Source organism: Myotis davidii, unplaced genomic scaffold (assembly GCF_000327345.1).
Source record: "Myotis davidii unplaced genomic scaffold, ASM32734v1 scaffold681, whole genome shotgun sequence".
In the NCBI taxonomy this organism is placed as follows: domain Eukaryota; kingdom Metazoa; phylum Chordata; class Mammalia; order Chiroptera; family Vespertilionidae; genus Myotis; species Myotis davidii.
Genome location: NW_006291551.1, coordinates 579633 through 596756, shown reverse-complemented (window position 1 = coordinate 596756; position 17124 = coordinate 579633). Strand labels below are relative to the sequence as shown.

At 52.4% G+C, this 17124-nt stretch overlaps 3 protein-coding genes across 3 annotated transcripts; 2 read left to right on the top strand and 1 right to left on the bottom strand.

Moving 5' to 3' along the window:
- Positions 1–166: 166 nt before the first annotated feature.
- Positions 167–11901, top strand: ATP4A (ATPase, H+/K+ exchanging, alpha polypeptide). Its single transcript, XM_015564773.1, has 16 exons — positions 167–422; positions 1531–1644; positions 1879–2131; positions 2423–2691; positions 3545–3743; positions 4107–4216; positions 4299–4433; positions 5070–5262; positions 5976–6151; positions 7227–7363; positions 7451–7601; positions 7697–7865; positions 7957–8111; positions 9440–9563; positions 9980–10125; positions 11406–11901. The coding sequence occupies exons 1-16, from the start codon at positions 168–170 to the stop codon at positions 11559–11561; spliced, it is 2742 nt and encodes a 913-aa protein (XP_015420259.1). The 5' UTR covers position 167; the 3' UTR covers positions 11562–11901.
- Positions 11890–13998, top strand: LOC107183268 (potassium-transporting ATPase alpha chain 1-like; the record flags this gene model as incomplete). The annotated part of the gene is made up of 3 exons (XM_015564794.1): positions 11890–12017; positions 12109–12200; positions 12375–13998. Coding segments are annotated over 3 exons (249 nt in total), but the record flags the coding sequence as incomplete, so codon positions are not given.
- Positions 13999–15640: 1642 nt separating this feature from the next.
- Positions 15641–17118, bottom strand: TMEM147 (transmembrane protein 147). Its single transcript, XM_006764991.1, has 6 exons — positions 17073–17118; positions 16578–16637; positions 16356–16492; positions 16134–16218; positions 15923–16044; positions 15641–15839 (listed from the first exon to the last, which is right to left on the bottom strand). Exons 2-6 carry the CDS (start codon positions 16635–16637, stop codon positions 15716–15718), a joined length of 528 nt encoding a protein of 175 aa, XP_006765054.1. The 5' UTR covers positions 17073–17118; the 3' UTR covers positions 15641–15715.
- Between the last annotated feature and the right edge of the window lie 6 nt (positions 17119–17124).

Below are 17124 nucleotides of genomic sequence, written 5' to 3'. Positions count from 1 at the left end.
AAGAAAGAAAGAAAGTGAAAGAAAGAAAAAAAGAAAGAAAGAAAGAAAGAAAGAAAGAAAGAAAGAAAGGGAGAAAGGGAGAAAGGAAGAAAGGAAGAAAGAAAGGGGCAAAAGGCAGATGGGGGGGCAGAGGGAGGTAAACAGTGGGTGGAGAGACAGAAGAATGTATGGGGAGAGGAAAGCCCTTAGCAGCCACTGCCACCCCACCCTGTCCCCAGGGCCTGTCTGCCAGCTTGGCTGCGGAGCTGCTGCTGCGGGATGGGCCCAACGCGCTGCGGCCACCAAAGGGTACCCCAGAGTACGTCAAGTTCGCACGGCAGTTGGCAGGTGGTCTGCAGTGCCTCATGTGGGTGGCTGCTGCCATCTGCCTCATTGCCTTCGGCATCCAAGCCAGTGAGGGTGACCTCACCACTGACGACAATGTGAGTGTCGGATACTAGGGGGACAGACACTGGACACGGGGGTCTTGGAGGACAGAGAACATTAAGCATGAGACTCAGGACACCAGGGACATAGGGTGGGGATGCAGAGACACAGAAATGCAGCTCCAAGACATGCTCATGGAGGTGGGGATCAACAGACCCAAGATCACAGGAGACACAGCAGATAATGTGTCTCAGATGTGGAGGACATAGGTGGGGATACAAAGGCAACGAAATGCAATACTTAAAAGTTGGGGCTGGGGAAATGGAGGACATGGGACAGATCAAGGACAGAGGGCACAGGGGACATTGGGAATAAGGGAGAAAAGACTCAAGACACAGTACATGGAGAGACATAAGACATCAGACAGGGAAACACAGACACAGAGACTATCGAGATGGAGGACAAGAGGCCATGAGATATATGACAGGCGTCAGAACAAGAGACATGGAGATTTAGGGACATGTGACATTGAATGTGACATAGGGTGGGGACTCAGAATTACATAGACATGGAAGACACTGGACATAGAAACTTGGAATTTGAAACCTGAGACTCTTGATCGTGAAGTTCACAGAATATGAAGCAGAAGATTGATAGCACACAGACACATGGATACGGGCCACGGGCCACAGGAACTATTGTGCCCAGAGGACACAGGTGATGCCAGGCAGATTATGAAAACAGAATAGGAAACATGGAGCACAGGAAATATAGGCTGTGGGACTGTGAGGAGACACATGGCAGAGGACATGTGGAATGCAAGATTGGAGAACACAGGAAAAGGGGACCCATATGACCAAGGTACTTGGTGACATGGAGCACAAGCCATAGGCTATGGGGACATGAGAGACCTAGGATTCAGGGGCCAGAGAATATGGGATACACAAGACAATGAGAATTTGGGGCCGTTTAAGGTGGATATGAGGAATATGAGGCTAGGAGACAAAAGCCACAGGGAATAGTGCATAAGGGTTCCTAGTAGGTGGGGAAAATCCTGGTGGAAGTACCCTAAGAACACCAGGGGACCAGGGTACAGACCGGTGGCCTTGTACTGGGAGCTTCCAGCCTCTACTCATAAGCTGACTCCCTCACCTCCGCCCCCAGCTGTACTTGGCACTGGCTCTCATTGCTGTGGTTGTGGTCACCGGCTGCTTCGGCTACTATCAGGAATTTAAGAGCACCAACATCATCGCCAGCTTCAAGAACCTTGTGCCCCAGGTGGGTCCCACAGCCCTTTACCACTTCAGATTCTAGAGACTCCACACCAGCGCAGGCAGGCTCCTGGCATCTGTGTGGCTCCTCCCTTTAGGCCCAGCCTGCCCTTTGCCTTTGGCCTCCATCTGTCCCTATAGGTCCTCAACTCACCCTCTGTTCACCTCCCCACAACTCCATTGCACTCAGTAACTTCCCATCTCACCCGTTATCCACAACTCTGGTGCCCCTGCCCCACAGCAAGCAACTGTGATCCGAGATGGGGACAAGTTCCAGATCAATGCAGATCAGCTTGTGGTGGGTGATCTGGTGGAGATGAAAGGTGGCGACCGAGTGCCTGCTGACATCCGCATCCTCCAAGCCCAGGGCTGCAAGGTGGACAACTCCTCGCTGACGGGAGAGTCGGAGCCACAGACCCGCTCCCCTGAGTGTACACACGAGAGCCCACTGGAGACCCGCAACATCGCCTTCTTCTCTACCATGTGCCTCGAGGGTCCGTGAGGCCCTTGCCTGCCCACCCAGCTGACCACGCTACCTCAGCACTCCCTATCCCTACCTCCATTGCCCTTCTTCTGCTACCTTCTGAGACACACTGCCTCCCATTTCACATGACCGCCACCTCTTTAAGTCATACTACCTCTCTAGCTCCTGTTATTGCTACTCTCTTCCCAGGTCACACTGCCTCCACTGCCTTACATTACAGCCCCCTGCTTCAGTTCACGCTGCTGTGCACGCCCCACTGCTGCCCTCCCAGCCCTGAGTCACCCTCTTGGCCCCACTGCAGGCACAGCACAGGGCCTGGTGGTGAACACGGGTGACCGTACCATCATTGGGCGCATTGCATCACTGGCATCTGGAGTAGAAAATGAGAAAACACCCATCGCTATCGAGATTGAACATTTTGTGGACATCATTGCAGGCTTAGCCATCCTCTTTGGTGCCACATTTTTTGTGGTGGCCATGTGCATTGGCTACACCTTCCTGCGGGCCATGGTCTTTTTCATGGCCATTGTGGTAGCCTATGTACCGGAGGGGCTGCTGGCCACTGTCACGGTGAGTTGGGGAGGCAGAAGGGCGGTCCATCTGTCCATTCATCCAGGCTTCCCTCCACCATCTCCCATCTTCCTATCTATTTATTCACCTCCCATCCTCCCACCCATCTTCTCATCATCCATCTTTCCCTCCCATCCCACATCCCTCCACCTATCCATCCAGTCAGCAAACATTTGGAGGCTTCTGTGGGCCATGTCCTGTGCCACATGCTAAGGACTCAGATGAAAAGGCAGGTCCTTGACTGAAGGAGGCTGAGGCTTGAGGGTGTAGACAACCTTCAACAGTCAGTTCAGAGGAGGCTGAGGGAATGTTCATTTTCTTATTTTGTTGATTTGTTAATCCTCATCTGAGTATATATTTTTTCCCATTGCTTTAGAGTGGAAGGAAGAGGAGAGAAATATGGGGGTTGGGGGGAGAGAGAGAGAGAGAAACATTGATGTGTCAATTGGTTGCCTCCTGCATTGACTGCTGCTGGGGAATCGAACATGCATCCCAGGTGCATGCTCTTGACTGTGAATTGAACCTGTGACCCTCCAGTGCACAGGCCAATGTTCTGAACCACACTGGCCACATTTTTCATTTTAATTGTGTTGATAAGTGAACTTACAGAACCCCGGCTAGGGCAGCTTACAGAGGGGCCTGGCTCTGTTTGTCTGGGTGAATTAGGGAGGCATCCCAAGTAGGAAGCACAGGTTGAACAAAAGGGTGTAGGCAAGAGAAAGCCTGGGTTTTGTGGGGGAATGCTGCATAATCAGTACTGTGGCTGGGGTAAGGGATCCCCAATGCCAAGAGGAGGGAAGTGGGCCTGGAAGCAAAGACTGGTCTCCAGGTGGCTTTTCTCACCTTCACCCAGGTCTGCCTGTCTCTGACAGCCAAGAGGCTGGCCAGCAAGAACTGTGTAGTCAAGAACCTGGAAGCAGTGGAGACACTGGGCTCCACGTCAGTGATCTGCTCTGACAAGACCGGGACCCTCACTCAGAACCGCATGACTGTGTCCCATCTGTGGTTCGACAACCACATCCACTCAGCTGACACCACAGAAGACCAGTCAGGTTTGGGAGTTCGAAGAGACAGGGCCTGGAGCATGAGGGAGTCTTGGGAGCTCGGAGGTTACTGAAGAGAATCTGGGAGGGCTATGCATTCATGGAGAGGAACTCCATCCAGATGGGCCCAGAGGGCGGGGCTTGGTATGGAGTCTCAGGGGACTCTCAAAGGAGACTCCACACTGGGTCTGAAGAGAAGGCTCAGTCTTGGGGTATGAGGGAGAGTTTGGGTCCCACACAGGTCTGGAGAGGGGAATCCTGTCCTAAATTGGGGGAGGGAGGTTCGGTTGTGATGTGGGAGAGCGCCGCTCTGTGTCTGGTATAGTCTGGTGTAGTTGCCTCGCGGCCCCAGCCTGGACATCTGTCCTCCAGGGCAAACGTTTGACCAGTCCTCGGAGACATGGCGGGCGCTGTGCCGCGTGCTCACCCTGTGCAACCGAGCTGCCTTCAAGTCGGGCCAGGACGCGGTGCCCGTGCCAAAGGTGAGAGCCGGGGGATTTGGGGGATAAGGGGAGCCTGGAGCCTGGGACAGCCCGGCGCGCACCTGACGCCCTCCGCTCCCAGCGCATCGTGATCGGGGACGCATCAGAGACGGCGCTGCTGAAGTTCTCCGAGCTGACGCTGGGCAACGCCATGGGCTACCGAGAACGCTTCCCCAAAGTCTGCGAGATCCCCTTCAACTCCACCAACAAGTTCCAGGTGCGAGCCCACCCTAGCCGGCCCCCACTGCCAGCCCGCCCACAGCAAGCCCGGCTCACTGTAGTCTCCACCCACATTCAGGGCTGGCCTGCGGCCGGGCTGAGCTGTCTCCTCCCTCTCGCCCGGCCCCCTTCTCGCCCACCTCCAAAGCCCACCGATGGCCAGGCCACGCCCAGCCCTTAGCCGCGGGCTCTTCACCTGCTCTTTGCTGTCAGGACTCCGACAGGTGCCGGACCAACTCCGGGGCTCAATCAGTCCATTCCCAGCACCCAGGCCCCTAACTACAGCCCCTCCACAAACCTCGGCCTCTAGCGAGGACCTGCCCAGCCCCTACCAGTCAGCGATGGGGAACCTTTTGAGCTCAGCGTGTCAGCATTTTGAAAAACCCTAACTTAAGTCTGGTGCCGTGTCACATATAGAAATTTTTTGATATTTGCAACCATAGTAAAAGAAAGATTTATATTTTTGATATTTATTTTATATATTTAAATGCCATTTAACAAAGGAAAATCAACCAAAAAAAATGAGTTCGTGTGTCATAGTTTCGCCATCACTGCCTAGTCACCCTAAGGCTCTTCGGTCAGCTCCACCCCCTTCCCTCTCCACCTGGCCCACTACACCGCTGATCGCCCACAGCTGTCCATCCACACCCTGGAGGACCCGCGGGACCCGCGGCACGTGTTGGTGATGAAGGGCGCCCCTGAGCGTGTGCTGGAGCGCTGTAGCTCCATCCTCATCAAGGGCCAGGAGCTGCCCCTGGACGAGCAATGGCGTGAGGCCTTCCAGACGGCCTACCTCAGCCTGGGAGGCCTGGGCGAGCGCGTGCTGGGTGAGACGGTCAGGGTGGGGTAGTGAGGGGGAAACTGGTATGCAAGAAGCTAGCACAGAGCGAGGCCAATCCTCCCTGCCCTTTCCTGGCTGACTGCTGACCTGCCCCAGTCTACACACTCACCTTTGTTTTCCCCTATTTCATTCCTGATCTCTGCCTATGCCCAATTCCTACCTTGACTCAGCCTCTCCAGACCTGTCCTCACTTGGACCTTCCCTATCTTGACCCGACCTTTGACCCATTGGTTTTCCTAGCTCTTGCCCCAATTGATGATCTGCCTTTGCTTTCACCTCCACCTTTCAGAGTCCTCCTCTTGACCCTTTGACCTTCCCCAATCCCTGCCTCAGCTCAAGACTTTCCCCAATCCTTGTCCTGACCTCTGACCTCCCCCAATTCTGTCCTGACTCCTTAAACTTTCCTAACCCCTTCCTCGGCCCTGGAAGGCACAGACCTATGGTCTAATTCTGGAGTTTTCATTTCACTTGCTGTGCAATGACTGGGAGGAATTGTCCCCTATCTAAGCCTGTTTTTTCATCTGCAAGAGGAGGATCCTAGTAGGCTCACAGGGTGGGTGTGAGGATGGATTCAGATAATGTGAATGAAGGGTGCAGCTCAGGGTCAGGCATCACGGGTGCTTGGTGCAAGGGGCCTGGCCTTGCTACCAAAGGGTCCACTCAGGACTCTTTCTCTGACTTCTCCTATTTTCTGATCAGGCTTCTGCCAGCTCTACCTGAGTGAGAAGGACTACCCGCCTGGCTATGCCTTTGACGTGGAGGCCATGAACTTTCCAACCAGTGGTCTGTGCTTTGCGGGACTTGTGTCCATGATAGACCCGCCCCGGGCCACTGTCCCTGATGCTGTGCTCAAGTGCCGCACAGCAGGCATTCGGGTATGCCACTTGGGAAAGGACCAGACAGGGGCAAGAACGGAAGATGACAGTATTTGGGGATGAGGAACCCTGTGTTATCTGAAAATAGCTTGAATCAAAAAGGGAATATATTGGTTCATGAAACTAAAAGTTCTGGGGAATGAAGCTTCAGATATAGCTGCATGCAAGTGTTCAGTGTCATTAGGAATTTGCCTTCACGTGCCAGCTCTCCTTTTCTCTCTGCTGGCTTTATTCTCAAGCAGTCCCTCCATTTTGGTAGACAAACATGACCATCCCCCAGCAGCTCCAACTTACAAGTTTAGCCGCCCACTCTTTCTGTGCCTCTTTTGCAGTTGCACTAGACTGGGTCACATGTTCATCCCTGAGCAGTCACTGTGGCTGGGGGATAGAATACCTTGGCCAGAGACCTCAGCTAGAAGCTGGGGGGAGGAGTGATTCCCCAAAGACAAAACAAGGGCGGGAGAGCCAATGCTGAGCAAGCATCACTCCCAAGTCTTTCCCATGGTCTGGAAAACCCTGTAGACCTGAGCACAGTTACTTTTCGAAGCCCATTCCTTAGTTTTCTACCTCTTGTTCACTCCTCTCCAGTCATCTTGGCCTGCCTGTTGTTCCTCCAATAGTTCAGCCATGTTCTCACCTCTCTCATTTTGCACTGGCTGTTTCCTTTGCCAGAAACACTCTTCCCCCAGATTTCTATGTGGCCAACTCTCACCTCTTTCATGTGTCTGCTCAAATGTCACCTTCTTGATGAGGCTTTCTCTGGACACACTTAAAATTGAACCACCACCACCACCCCCTTTTTTTTACCCAACACTTGCCATCCCCTTTGCCCAGTTTAATTCCCCCTCCTTTTAACATGCTATATCATTCATTTCTAATTAAAAAATGTTCTGTCTCTCACACCAGAATGTCACTCCACGAAGACAGGGATTTTTGTCTGTTTTGTCTGTGCTACTTCCAAGGCACATAGCAGGTGGTCACAATTGGTTGAATAAATGAATGAGTATATCACTAGGAAAGACAGCAAGAATGGGCTGATATGAAGGAGTCAAGGGTCTGCTGGTCCTTCCCACAGGTGATTATGGTGACAGGTGACCACCCCATCACAGCCAAGGCTATTGCGGCCAGTGTGGGCATCATCTCTGAAGGCAGTGAGACAGTGGAGGACATCGCTGCTCGTCTCCGTGTGCCTGTAGAGCAGGTTAATCGGAAGTAAGCCCCCTTCAGCCCTTCTCATGGATCTTCCCATGCCCTACCCAGACTGAGGGCCCAGTGATGCCCTCCCACCTTCCTCCCCAGGGATGCCCGTGCCTGTGTGATCAATGGCATGCAGCTGAAGGACATGGACCCATCAGAGCTGGTTGAGGTGCTGCGCACCCACCCTGAGATGGTGTTTGCTCGTACGAGTCCCCAGCAGAAGCTAGTGATTGTGGAGAGCTGCCAGCGACTGGTGCGACCTTGCTGATGGAGGTGGGCAGAAGGGCTGGGCTGGCCCTGGGCTGGCCTTTCACTGACCACCTGCCCACCTCCACCCATTCCCTGCAGGGTGCAATCGTGGCTGTGACAGGGGATGGTGTCAACGACTCCCCAGCCCTGAAGAAGGCAGACATTGGTGTGGCCATGGGCATTGCTGGCTCAGATGCTGCCAAAAATGCAGCCGACATGATCCTGCTGGATGACAATTTTGCCTCCATTGTGACGGGCGTGGAGCAGGGTCCGGGCTGGGTCAGGGATAGGGGCAGGCAGTGTGGGCACAGGAGGAAGTGTTCTGCGAGGAGGCTGAGGTGTCTACTGTACTCCCATAGGCCGACTGATCTTCGACAATCTGAAGAAGTCCATCGCTTACACATTGACCAAGAACATCCCTGAACTGACGCCATACCTCATTTACATCACTGTCAGTGTGCCCTTGCCCCTCGGGTGCATCACTATCCTCTTCATAGAACTCTGCACTGACATTGTGAGTCTATAGCCCCATGCCTCCTCCCACACATAGCCATAGACGTATGCCCATAGTTAGACATGATGGGTAGAGACCACCACATTCACTCTTGGAGATAGACAGGCAGGAAGGTAGACACAGACAGATCTATACACAGGTAAATGCTTAGGTAGGTATGGACAAAACCCATGGACATAACCCATGGACACACATGGACTCAGATACAAATACTCAGATAAACAAAACTATTAACAGATACAGATGTCTGCCTAAACTTGGATCATAGACAGACATCTCTCAATAGGTATGGGCAAATAAATACCATCAGATAGATTCAGGTCGATAGATATGAAAGAGCCACAAATGTAGCCAGAGGCTGGCCATATTGACATGTTTATTCAACAACTTACATAGTGCCTAGTCTGGACGAGGCACACATTAATTTACTTTTGTCCTCATAGCCACTCTATGACATGGGCTTTATTTATCACCCTTGTTTTACTGATGAGCTCACTGGGCATAGGTAGGTTGAGTAACTTGCCCCAGGTTACACAGCTAATAAGTGGCACAGCTGGGATATGAGGCCAGGCAGTCAGATGCCCCAGAGCCTGTGCTCTTGATCAGTACACCCTGCTGCCACTCTGTAGTCACACACATATGGGGTGGAGCATGTTTTTTTCCTGCCAAGATCCATTTGGATATTTATAACATTATTTGCTTAATATAATCTACTTAATACAAGTTATGTTGCTATGAAAAAAGCTCCTAGACTTATTGGATTTTGAGTCCTGCATAAGGTTGCCTTGGCAGGGCCAGACCAAATGATTTTGTGGGCCTCATATGGCCATGGGCTGGACATTCCCCACCCCTGGATACAGAGAAACAAAGATAGTGACAGACATAGAAGCAGGGACACAGAGTCACAAAAGCAGAGACATAGTCACAGAGAAAGATACCAGAGACGGGGACAAAGAAACAAAGTAAGAGAAAAAAAGAGAGAGGCCCAAGACTAGAGTACCCCAGAGTAAAAAACAGAGACAGAGAAGGAGGAGGCAGCAGCAAGGGAGGAGACAGATACAGAAATGGGGAGAGACTATGCAAATGCAGATAGATGTTCTGATAGAGACGGACAGCAGGACATATGTGGAGTAGATATGCCAACACTCCTGACAGGGGCCAGCTGGACCCAGGCTGTTCAGGCAGGTGTGGCTGTGTAGTCACTGCAGGTCTTACCTCCTAACCTCAGTCCTATCCCTGCTCACCCGCAAGGGAGAGGAGAGCTCCAGAGAGTAGGGGACTGGGGCCCAGGAAAACCCTTAACCCAGGTTGCTTCTGCTTCTGGACAGTTCCCATCTGTGTCCCTGGCTTATGAGAAGGCTGAGAGTGACATCATGCATCTGCGGCCACGGAACCCGAAGCGTGACCGGTTAGTCAACGAGCCCCTGGCTGCCTACTCCTACTTCCAGATTGGTGAGTTACCCATGCGGCTGGGAAGCCTGGGGCTCTCCTGCAGGGCTGCTCACGTGCCTTGAGGTCTCTGAGGCTCTGGCTTGTTCTGGATTTTGGTGTCTGCATTTGATTCTGGGTCTCTGTCCTTCTGAGTTTTATCTGTACATAATGGTTTCTATGATCCCCTGTGTCCCTTCTCTGCCTCTGTTCTCTATGATCCTGTCTCTGGGTTGTTGCCTTCTTCTGGCAATTTTGAGTTTTCTGATGTCTCTGTCACTCTCTGTGCTGTCTTTAGTGTCCTTGTCCATCTCCTGGGGCCTTGTCTCTGTGTCTGTCTCTCCATGTCTGCTCCTGTCATTCTCATGTCATCATTTCTGTGTCCCTATCTCTCTGTGTCCCTGACTCTGTGTTTCCATCTGTCTCCCTACCCCTCCCAGGTGCCATCCAGTCATTTGCTGGCTTCACTGACTACTTCACAGCCATGGCCCAGGAGGGCTGGTTCCCACTGCTGTGCGTGGGGCTGCGGCCACAATGGGAGAACCACCACCTACAAGATCTGCAGGACAGCTATGGCCAGGAGTGGGTGAGTCCCATGACTCCCTTATTTCCAATGCCGCCAATCTAGTGTGTGGTACACATGCAAACTGAGCTCAGCCAGAGCATCCCAGACACCCAGATTCCCTGCGAGTTCTGGGGCAGAGGGCCTTTCTTTACTGTATCTTGCTCTAAACTCTTGCTTCTGATGATCCCAGCTGCAGATGGGTCCTCTCCCTGCCCTGACAGTAACACACCATCTCAGGTGTGGAACCAGGCCCCTATTCTGTTATTTTTCCTGTAGCACTAACACAGTGCATATGCATTTGTGGCTGACTTTAATGAAGGTCTGTCTGGAGCACAGAGGTCAGACCTGATTGGCAGGTGTGTTTAGCTTGTCCTGTAGAGTTACAGATCAGGTTATTTCCCTTAAACATTTACTGCCATGGTTAAGAATGTAGACCTTAGGAGCCAGACTGCATTAGATTCATATAGTATACCATGTTCCTCACTGTGGTGTAACCCTGGGCAAGTTGCTTTGACTCACTGTGCCCATTTTCTCACCTCCTAAGTGGAGAGAACACTGATGTCTACCTCAGTGATGTTCAGTGTGGCCCCTAGATCAGCAGCATCAGCATCACATAGGAACTTATTTGAAATGCAAATGATCAGCTCCTACCTCAGATGTCTGGGGTCAGAAACTTTGGGGGCAGGCCTGGAATCTGTTTTAACCAGCCCTTCTGGGGCTCTGGTGCACACTGAAGTTTGAGTACCACCAATCTACCTCATGGGAATATTGGATTAAATGAGATAAAACATGTGAAACACTTGGTACCTGCAGCATAGGAAGTGTTCCCCACACAATGAGCTGGTATTAAAAAGTTATATTGAAGAAATGAACTGAATAGTGACTGCCCCTTTAAGTGCTGTTCCCCATAGGCCTACCTGGTCCACTTCACTTATATTTGCCATCTGCCTGGGCCCTGGAATCACAGGACTTTGCAAATCCTGCCGTGGGATTCCACTTCTTTTTCCCTTGGTCCCTTACTTCGGGTGCCAGGAAATTCTCCCTTCCTTCTTTCATTATGAAAGCAATTGGATGACCTGTCACCTACCCATGCACTGACACCCAAGTTCTGCTAGACCGTTTCTGCGCCTCACACTGTGGGGACCTACAAACCTAGCAGATCCTGTGCCTCTCCTTTCCTCCCATCGTAGGCTCTGATGCAGGGGAAAGGGCAGTTAAGGGTCCCTGGCCCCAGCCCCTGAGTACCAGGCTGTGCAGAGGCTCTCCCTTTGGGCTCAGGCTGCTTTTGTTCCCCGTTCCAGACATTTGGGCAGCGCCTGTACCAGCAGTACACTTGCTACACCGTGTTCTTCATCAGCATCGAGATGTGCCAGATCGCTGACGTTCTCATTCGAAAGACACGCCGCCTCTCTGCCTTCCAGCAGGGCTTCTTCAGGTGTCCCCAGCCCTGTCCTTAAGCCCTAGTCCCAACTTCCATCAGGTCCTGACCAGGGCTTACTGCAGTCAGCAAACACCAGCACCGAATGTACAGATGTGCCAGGTGCTAATATTCCTTATCGATAGCTGGTCAGTAGCTCCCACCATGTGCCTTTCAACTGGCCCCTCCATGTTTCATCAACTGAAGGGATGATGCTGATAGGCCAGCACTGTTGCGGAGGGGCAGACCACTCCTGTGTTAAATGTTTAGAACAGCTCCCTGCTGCTAATGGCATCTGACCTGCTCTGACCCAGTACCTTATCTGACCCCCAGTTCCTAAAGGCTTTGTCCTGAGTCCAGCAGTCTGAGCCTGTTCTACCCTGTGCCACCGCAGGAACAAGATCCTGGTGTTGGCCATCGTGTTCCAGATCTGCATCGGCTGCTTCCTGTGCTACTGCCCGGGAATGCCCAACATCTTCAACTTCATGCCCATTCGGTGAGGGGTCCTGAGGTGTGAGCAGAAGGATGGGCATGTGGGACACAGACTGGGGATGGCCCTCACCTTGTCATCTCCCCTGTGCTTTCAGGTTCCAGTGGTGGCTGGTCCCCATGCCCTTTGGCCTCCTCATCTTCGTCTATGATGAGATCCGGAAACTTGGAGTTCGCTGTTGCCCAGGGAGTGAGTGTGGAGACTGGAGGTCTGGGGGTTGGGGGCTCAAATGTTCTCAGAGCAGCTGTCTGACCTTTGACCTTCACACTTGACCTCCAAATCAAACTGCCACAACCTCTGAGACCCTGGCCCCACCTCCTGACCCCTCTCCCCTCAACACTCAGTCTTTGTTTTCTCTCCCAGGCTGGTGGGACCAGGAACTCTACTATTAGAGGGACTGCTGCCTTCAAGTCATCCCTGCCTCTACCACAGACAGGTTGGGGCAAGACTCATGGGACTGTCTGGACAGTCACCAAAACACCTGAGCGAGCAAGAGTCCTAGCCTGACCTATGTCTGTTCCTGTGTAGCCCATGGCACCCCAACCTGGAAGGGACCCTCCCTACTGCCCTTCCCCATCCAAAAGGGGCCCAACTTCTTGGAGGAAGCCCCTAGGCCCAGTCCAGTCCTCCGAGCTGGCCTGGGGAAGCCCCCATCTGAGGGGGGAGGTTTGATGGGGAGGAGCTAGTAGCTCCTGTGAGGTGGGGTGCCTAGGGCCTGTTCTTTAAAACACACTTGTGTCTGCGTAATAGTAATAAACCAGCTCACAGGGACTGCTTTTTAATTTGGTGTGGCACTGTCTTAAGTGGTTTTCATGAGCCCCTTTGGTCCCACAATCCTACAACTTAGGGGATATTTGTTCAGGGCTCTATCTCCAGTTCCTCAAACACAGCCTGGCACATAGTAGGCACTCAATAACCCTTCCTTGGGAAAATAAAGTCCCATTTCTTTGCCTAGGGTTAAAGCACTTAAAGGTGAGTTGGATGTGACCACAGGCACCTCCAGAGCACTCTAACCACTCCACTAACCTAAACACTGGCTCTGGGCTCTTTCTCAGCACCCACTCTCCCTCTGGGGAGACTCCTTGACACAGGGTGTCAAAATCTTTTCCACCTCAGGCTGTCCCCGCCCTCCAGTCTTCACAACTGTCTCCACTTATTCATTCCTTTGCAAAGCAATGGGCATCCCAACCTACTCCTGGGATTAAACTCACAGGCTCCTCCTTACACCCTCACCTAAAAATTAAGCTTCCAACTGTCAGAAATTCCCATCCTGGGCCCTCCACCTCCCTCTGGCCACGGTCTTTCTTGTCTCTTTTCCTTTCTCTAATGAGTCTCTCTGGCTAGGCCTCGGCTTCTCCCTCCTCTTCATCACAGTACTCCTGCTCACATCTCAGTTGTCTCTGCAGTGTTACCTGCATCTGTCTCTAGTTTCCCCAGGCATGTCTGAGAGGACCCACTGGTCTCTGTATCACCCTCCAAACCTGCTCCCATCCACTGTCCCATCAGTAGGTTCCTCCTCCTAGGAAAATGTGATGAGACCTTGGGAAGGGATCTTCACTCCTCATCTGTCATTTCCACAATCCCCCCGACCACACAGAAAAAAACAGGCTGTTGGTCACCACCTCCACTCTGCCTATAGCCACTCTCCTACTTCCGCCATCCCTGTCCTGGTCCAGTCCTGATTTTCTGGCTTCAGTCTCCCCACCCACAGTGGCCACAGAAATCTTCCCAAAGACAAATCTGACCCTGTCTTCCCCTCACACAGAACTCTCCCTGGTTCCCCATTGTCTCTGGTCAATTCCTCAGCCCAACCCTCAGAGCCTTTTGGGATCCAGACCCTGATTTCTGTCTCACTAGTCCCCTTGGACTTGTTCCAACCAGTTAGGTCTGATGGAAAGGGAAGGCCCTGACTTCAAGACCTTTATACAGGCCTTGACACCTGTTTTCTCCTCTTTGCCTCACTAACTCATCTTTCAGGTCTCAGCTCTTCCAGTCTGGCTCCTTTGGACCACCACTGTTTTACCATCACAGCTCTAATCACTATTTTAGCTCATCAGTCCTACCACTCCGACCAAGCTTCACCCATCACAGCCCTGATTCCTCTGGCCTGTGCTACCCCCTCCCCCACAACCTTAGCCCCAACCACTCTGGTCTGTCTGTATCCCATGGAAGCTGGGATTAATTCATAGACAGCCACCAGAAGCGGGGCCTGGGAGTCCCTGCTCAGCAAATAGTTGTTGAATAATTTCTGCAAACTTCGTTTGTCCCAACACGTGTCAAGAGCTAGGTGGTGCATGGGATAAAGGTGAGAAAGTGACTCCATTACATATCCACCTACCTGGACTGGGAGAGTGCCTGCTCTAATCCCTTTTCAAGTCAAAGTCAGGGTGACCAATCAATAACTTCCCCATTCCTTCCCAAGATACCTGTGGACCCTGTCTTGACTAGGGGCAAGGGGATGGGGCTAGATAGTGGTTGTATGTTCACTCTGAAAACACTAAGACTGCCATAGCAGAGCTGAGCAGCTGTGCATGACGCTTTCCTAGGCCCAGGGTTAAATAACATTATGGCAGGACCTCCACTGGTAGAGTGAGGGAGGGGGCAACTGCTCAGTCTCACACCCTGGGGGATTCCACTGGGAAAACCAGGGCTGGGGAGCACTTTCCTGGGTGGCAGGATTTGCAACAAGGTGGAGCTGAAACATGAAATTCAAAGCTCTGCCTCTGATATCCCTCGGGGAGGGTGTGTGGCGGGGGGAGATGATGTCAGAAATAGGACAGGGTGCTGACCCCACTGAACCAAGAAAAGGTTGGGGTGGGAAGGGTGGCATTTAGGTCAATATCCGAATTTAGGGGTTCAAATGCTCTGCTTGGCTGCAGCGGTCTCTGAACTCTACCCTAAGAAGACTCAGACCAGGATTTGATCTGAGGGCCACAGAACTGAGGAACTCAGAATCACAGAAGTCTGCCCCAACGGTCCAGGGTGCAATGGGGAGCTCTAGATCAGTGGTTCTCAACCTTCTGGCCCTTTAAATACAGTTCCTCATGTTGTGACCCCCAACCATAAAATTACTTTTGTTGCTATTTCATAACTGTAATTTTGCTACTGTTATGAATTGTAATGTAAATATCTGACATGCAGGATGGTCTTAGGCGACCCCTGTGAAAGGGTCTTTTGACTGTCAAAGGGGTCGCGACCCACAGGTTGAGAACTGCTGCTCTAGATGGTTGTAATGAGGATGAATTAGTGAGACTGGGTTTCAGATAGATCCCCTCGGCTGCCATATAAAGGGTGGATCAAAGGAGATTAGGGACAGGGGTTTCGGAGGTGACCAGTGAGGGAAGGGCCCATATGGTAGAGGGCCAAGTTATGGCTGTGAGAAGTCCCCAAGAACTTTGGATTCCAGCTTCCCTCTATCGCCTGTTCTCTAATTTGCCAGTGCTCAAATATTATATACTTCAAGGCCTTCAGTCTACTCTGGAAAAACAAAGAGCGGAGGAACGGCTATAGGAACACAGGACAAATCAAAGCCAGGCTGTCTACCTGGCTCCAAAGCCAGAACAAGGGCCTCTGGGACACAGGTGAGTGTGGCATTGGCAGACAGCTCCAGAGAGAGATGTAGGCGGAAACAACTTCCCAAATACTGTTTAATTCACTAAAACCTGGAGACAAGGAAAAGGTATGTGAATGCCTGGGACCCAAGCCTAGGAGTGCGCGTTGACAACAGCAACATACAAGGCCAGGGTGCTGAGGGCCAGCAGCCCTGTCACTACTGCTCGGGCCAGAAGTGCCGTCCAGCTGCCCAAGGAACAAAGGTGGACGAAGGTCCTGTGGGGAAACATCACAATGAAAGAAGGAAAACAGATCATCCAGCCCCTTTTGGACCCATCCTTGAATCCCACCCAACTCACTCCATGACAAAGGCCTTATAGACGCTGAGAAACATCAGCAGGAGGACAGCTGGCCGGAAAGTGTGGTACAGATCGTAGCGGGTTATCATCCACACCTGGGCAGATGCAATGATGTAATGGACCTGAAGGGAGGCAGGAAGTCAGAGCCAAGTATTGGGGAGAAGTACTGCCACCAACAGAAGGGTGTGTATGGGACAGTAGCACTGCCTACCAGACTGATGTTGGAATCAATGCTCATCTGGATGTATTTCCAGTCAAATTCAATGCCCCGGGCTCCAACCCAGAGGGGGATGCAACTGAAAAAGGCAAAGGGAAGGATTCTCCAGTACCCAGAAACCCTCAGCACCCAGAATCTGAGCCCCCACTCTCCAGAACCTCTCTGAAAGCCAGGTGTCCTTTCTCAGGAATCTGGGCTTCAGGCTGCTGCACACACCGGGACATAATGAGCTCTGCGGTGGCCCAGCCCAGGGCAGCAACCATAATCTTGTACTCCCCTTTGCCGGCATTCCGAGACATGACAAGGTTGAGGCCTACTAGGTCTGCCACATCCACGCTGGCCTTCATGAACTCCTGTGGGTCGGGTTAAGGTCGAGTAAGTACAGAGGCCAGGGGGCCTTACTTCTGCACTCCCTCCCCGCTTCCTCGCCCCACTCACCCCAATGAAGTCATAGATGCCGCCTTCCCAGGTGGGAAAGAAAGTGGCCAGGAACAACATCTGAGAACAGAAAACAGAGGTCACCTCAAGGCGTGGGAAGTTAGTGTGTACGTGGTTCTGGGGTTCCCATGTGGAGAGGGACCACCAGATGAGGGGGCAAGATGACAGGACCCGTGGAGATGTAGGGAAGAGGCCGGGAGGCTTTTCGGTGGTGATCACAGGTCAGACCTGGAGGTGCTGGGCTGGCGGCCACCAGCAGCATTTGCAGCACCCGGTGGTGGTTGGTGGTTCTTAACCATACAAACCCCCTTCACACGACATAACCGAGTTTCTCAATCTTACAAAATCAGCTGTGCAAGAGCTGCTTGGAGGCGTCTCCTCAGGTCCCACCCTCCCAAGGCCATCTTCTATGGGGAGAGCCGAGGACCACACCGCGCCATCGGGCAGCTGGGTCTGCGAGCCTGGGGCCAGACGAGCGGCTGTGGGCGCCCTCACCTTGCACAGCTGCACGAAGAGGTAGGTGACCCCGGCCTGGACGCACTTCCAG

Coding starts and splice junctions, on each gene's coding strand:
- ATP4A (XM_015564773.1), top strand. CDS start 168: ATGGGGAGAGGAAAGCCCTTAGCAGCCACTGCCACCCCACCCTGTCCC. Junction 3,744..4,106: donor CACCACAGAAGACCAGTCAG/GTTTGGGAGTTC, acceptor TCTGTCCTCCAG/GGCAAACGTTTGACCAGTCC. Junction 7,364..7,450: donor GTAGAGCAGGTTAATCGGAA/GTAAGCCCCCTT, acceptor CTTCCTCCCCAG/GGATGCCCGTGCCTGTGTGA.
- TMEM147 (XM_006764991.1), bottom strand. CDS start 16,637: ATGTTGTTCCTGGCCACTTTCTTTCCCACCTGGGAAGGCGGCATCTAT. Junction 16,219..16,355: donor GCAGAGCTCATTATGTCCCG/GTGTGTGCAGCA, acceptor TGCCTTTTTCAG/TTGCATCCCCCTCTGGGTTG. Junction 15,840..15,922: donor TATAAGGCCTTTGTCATGGA/GTGAGTTGGGTG, acceptor GTTTCCCCACAG/GACCTTCGTCCACCTTTGTT.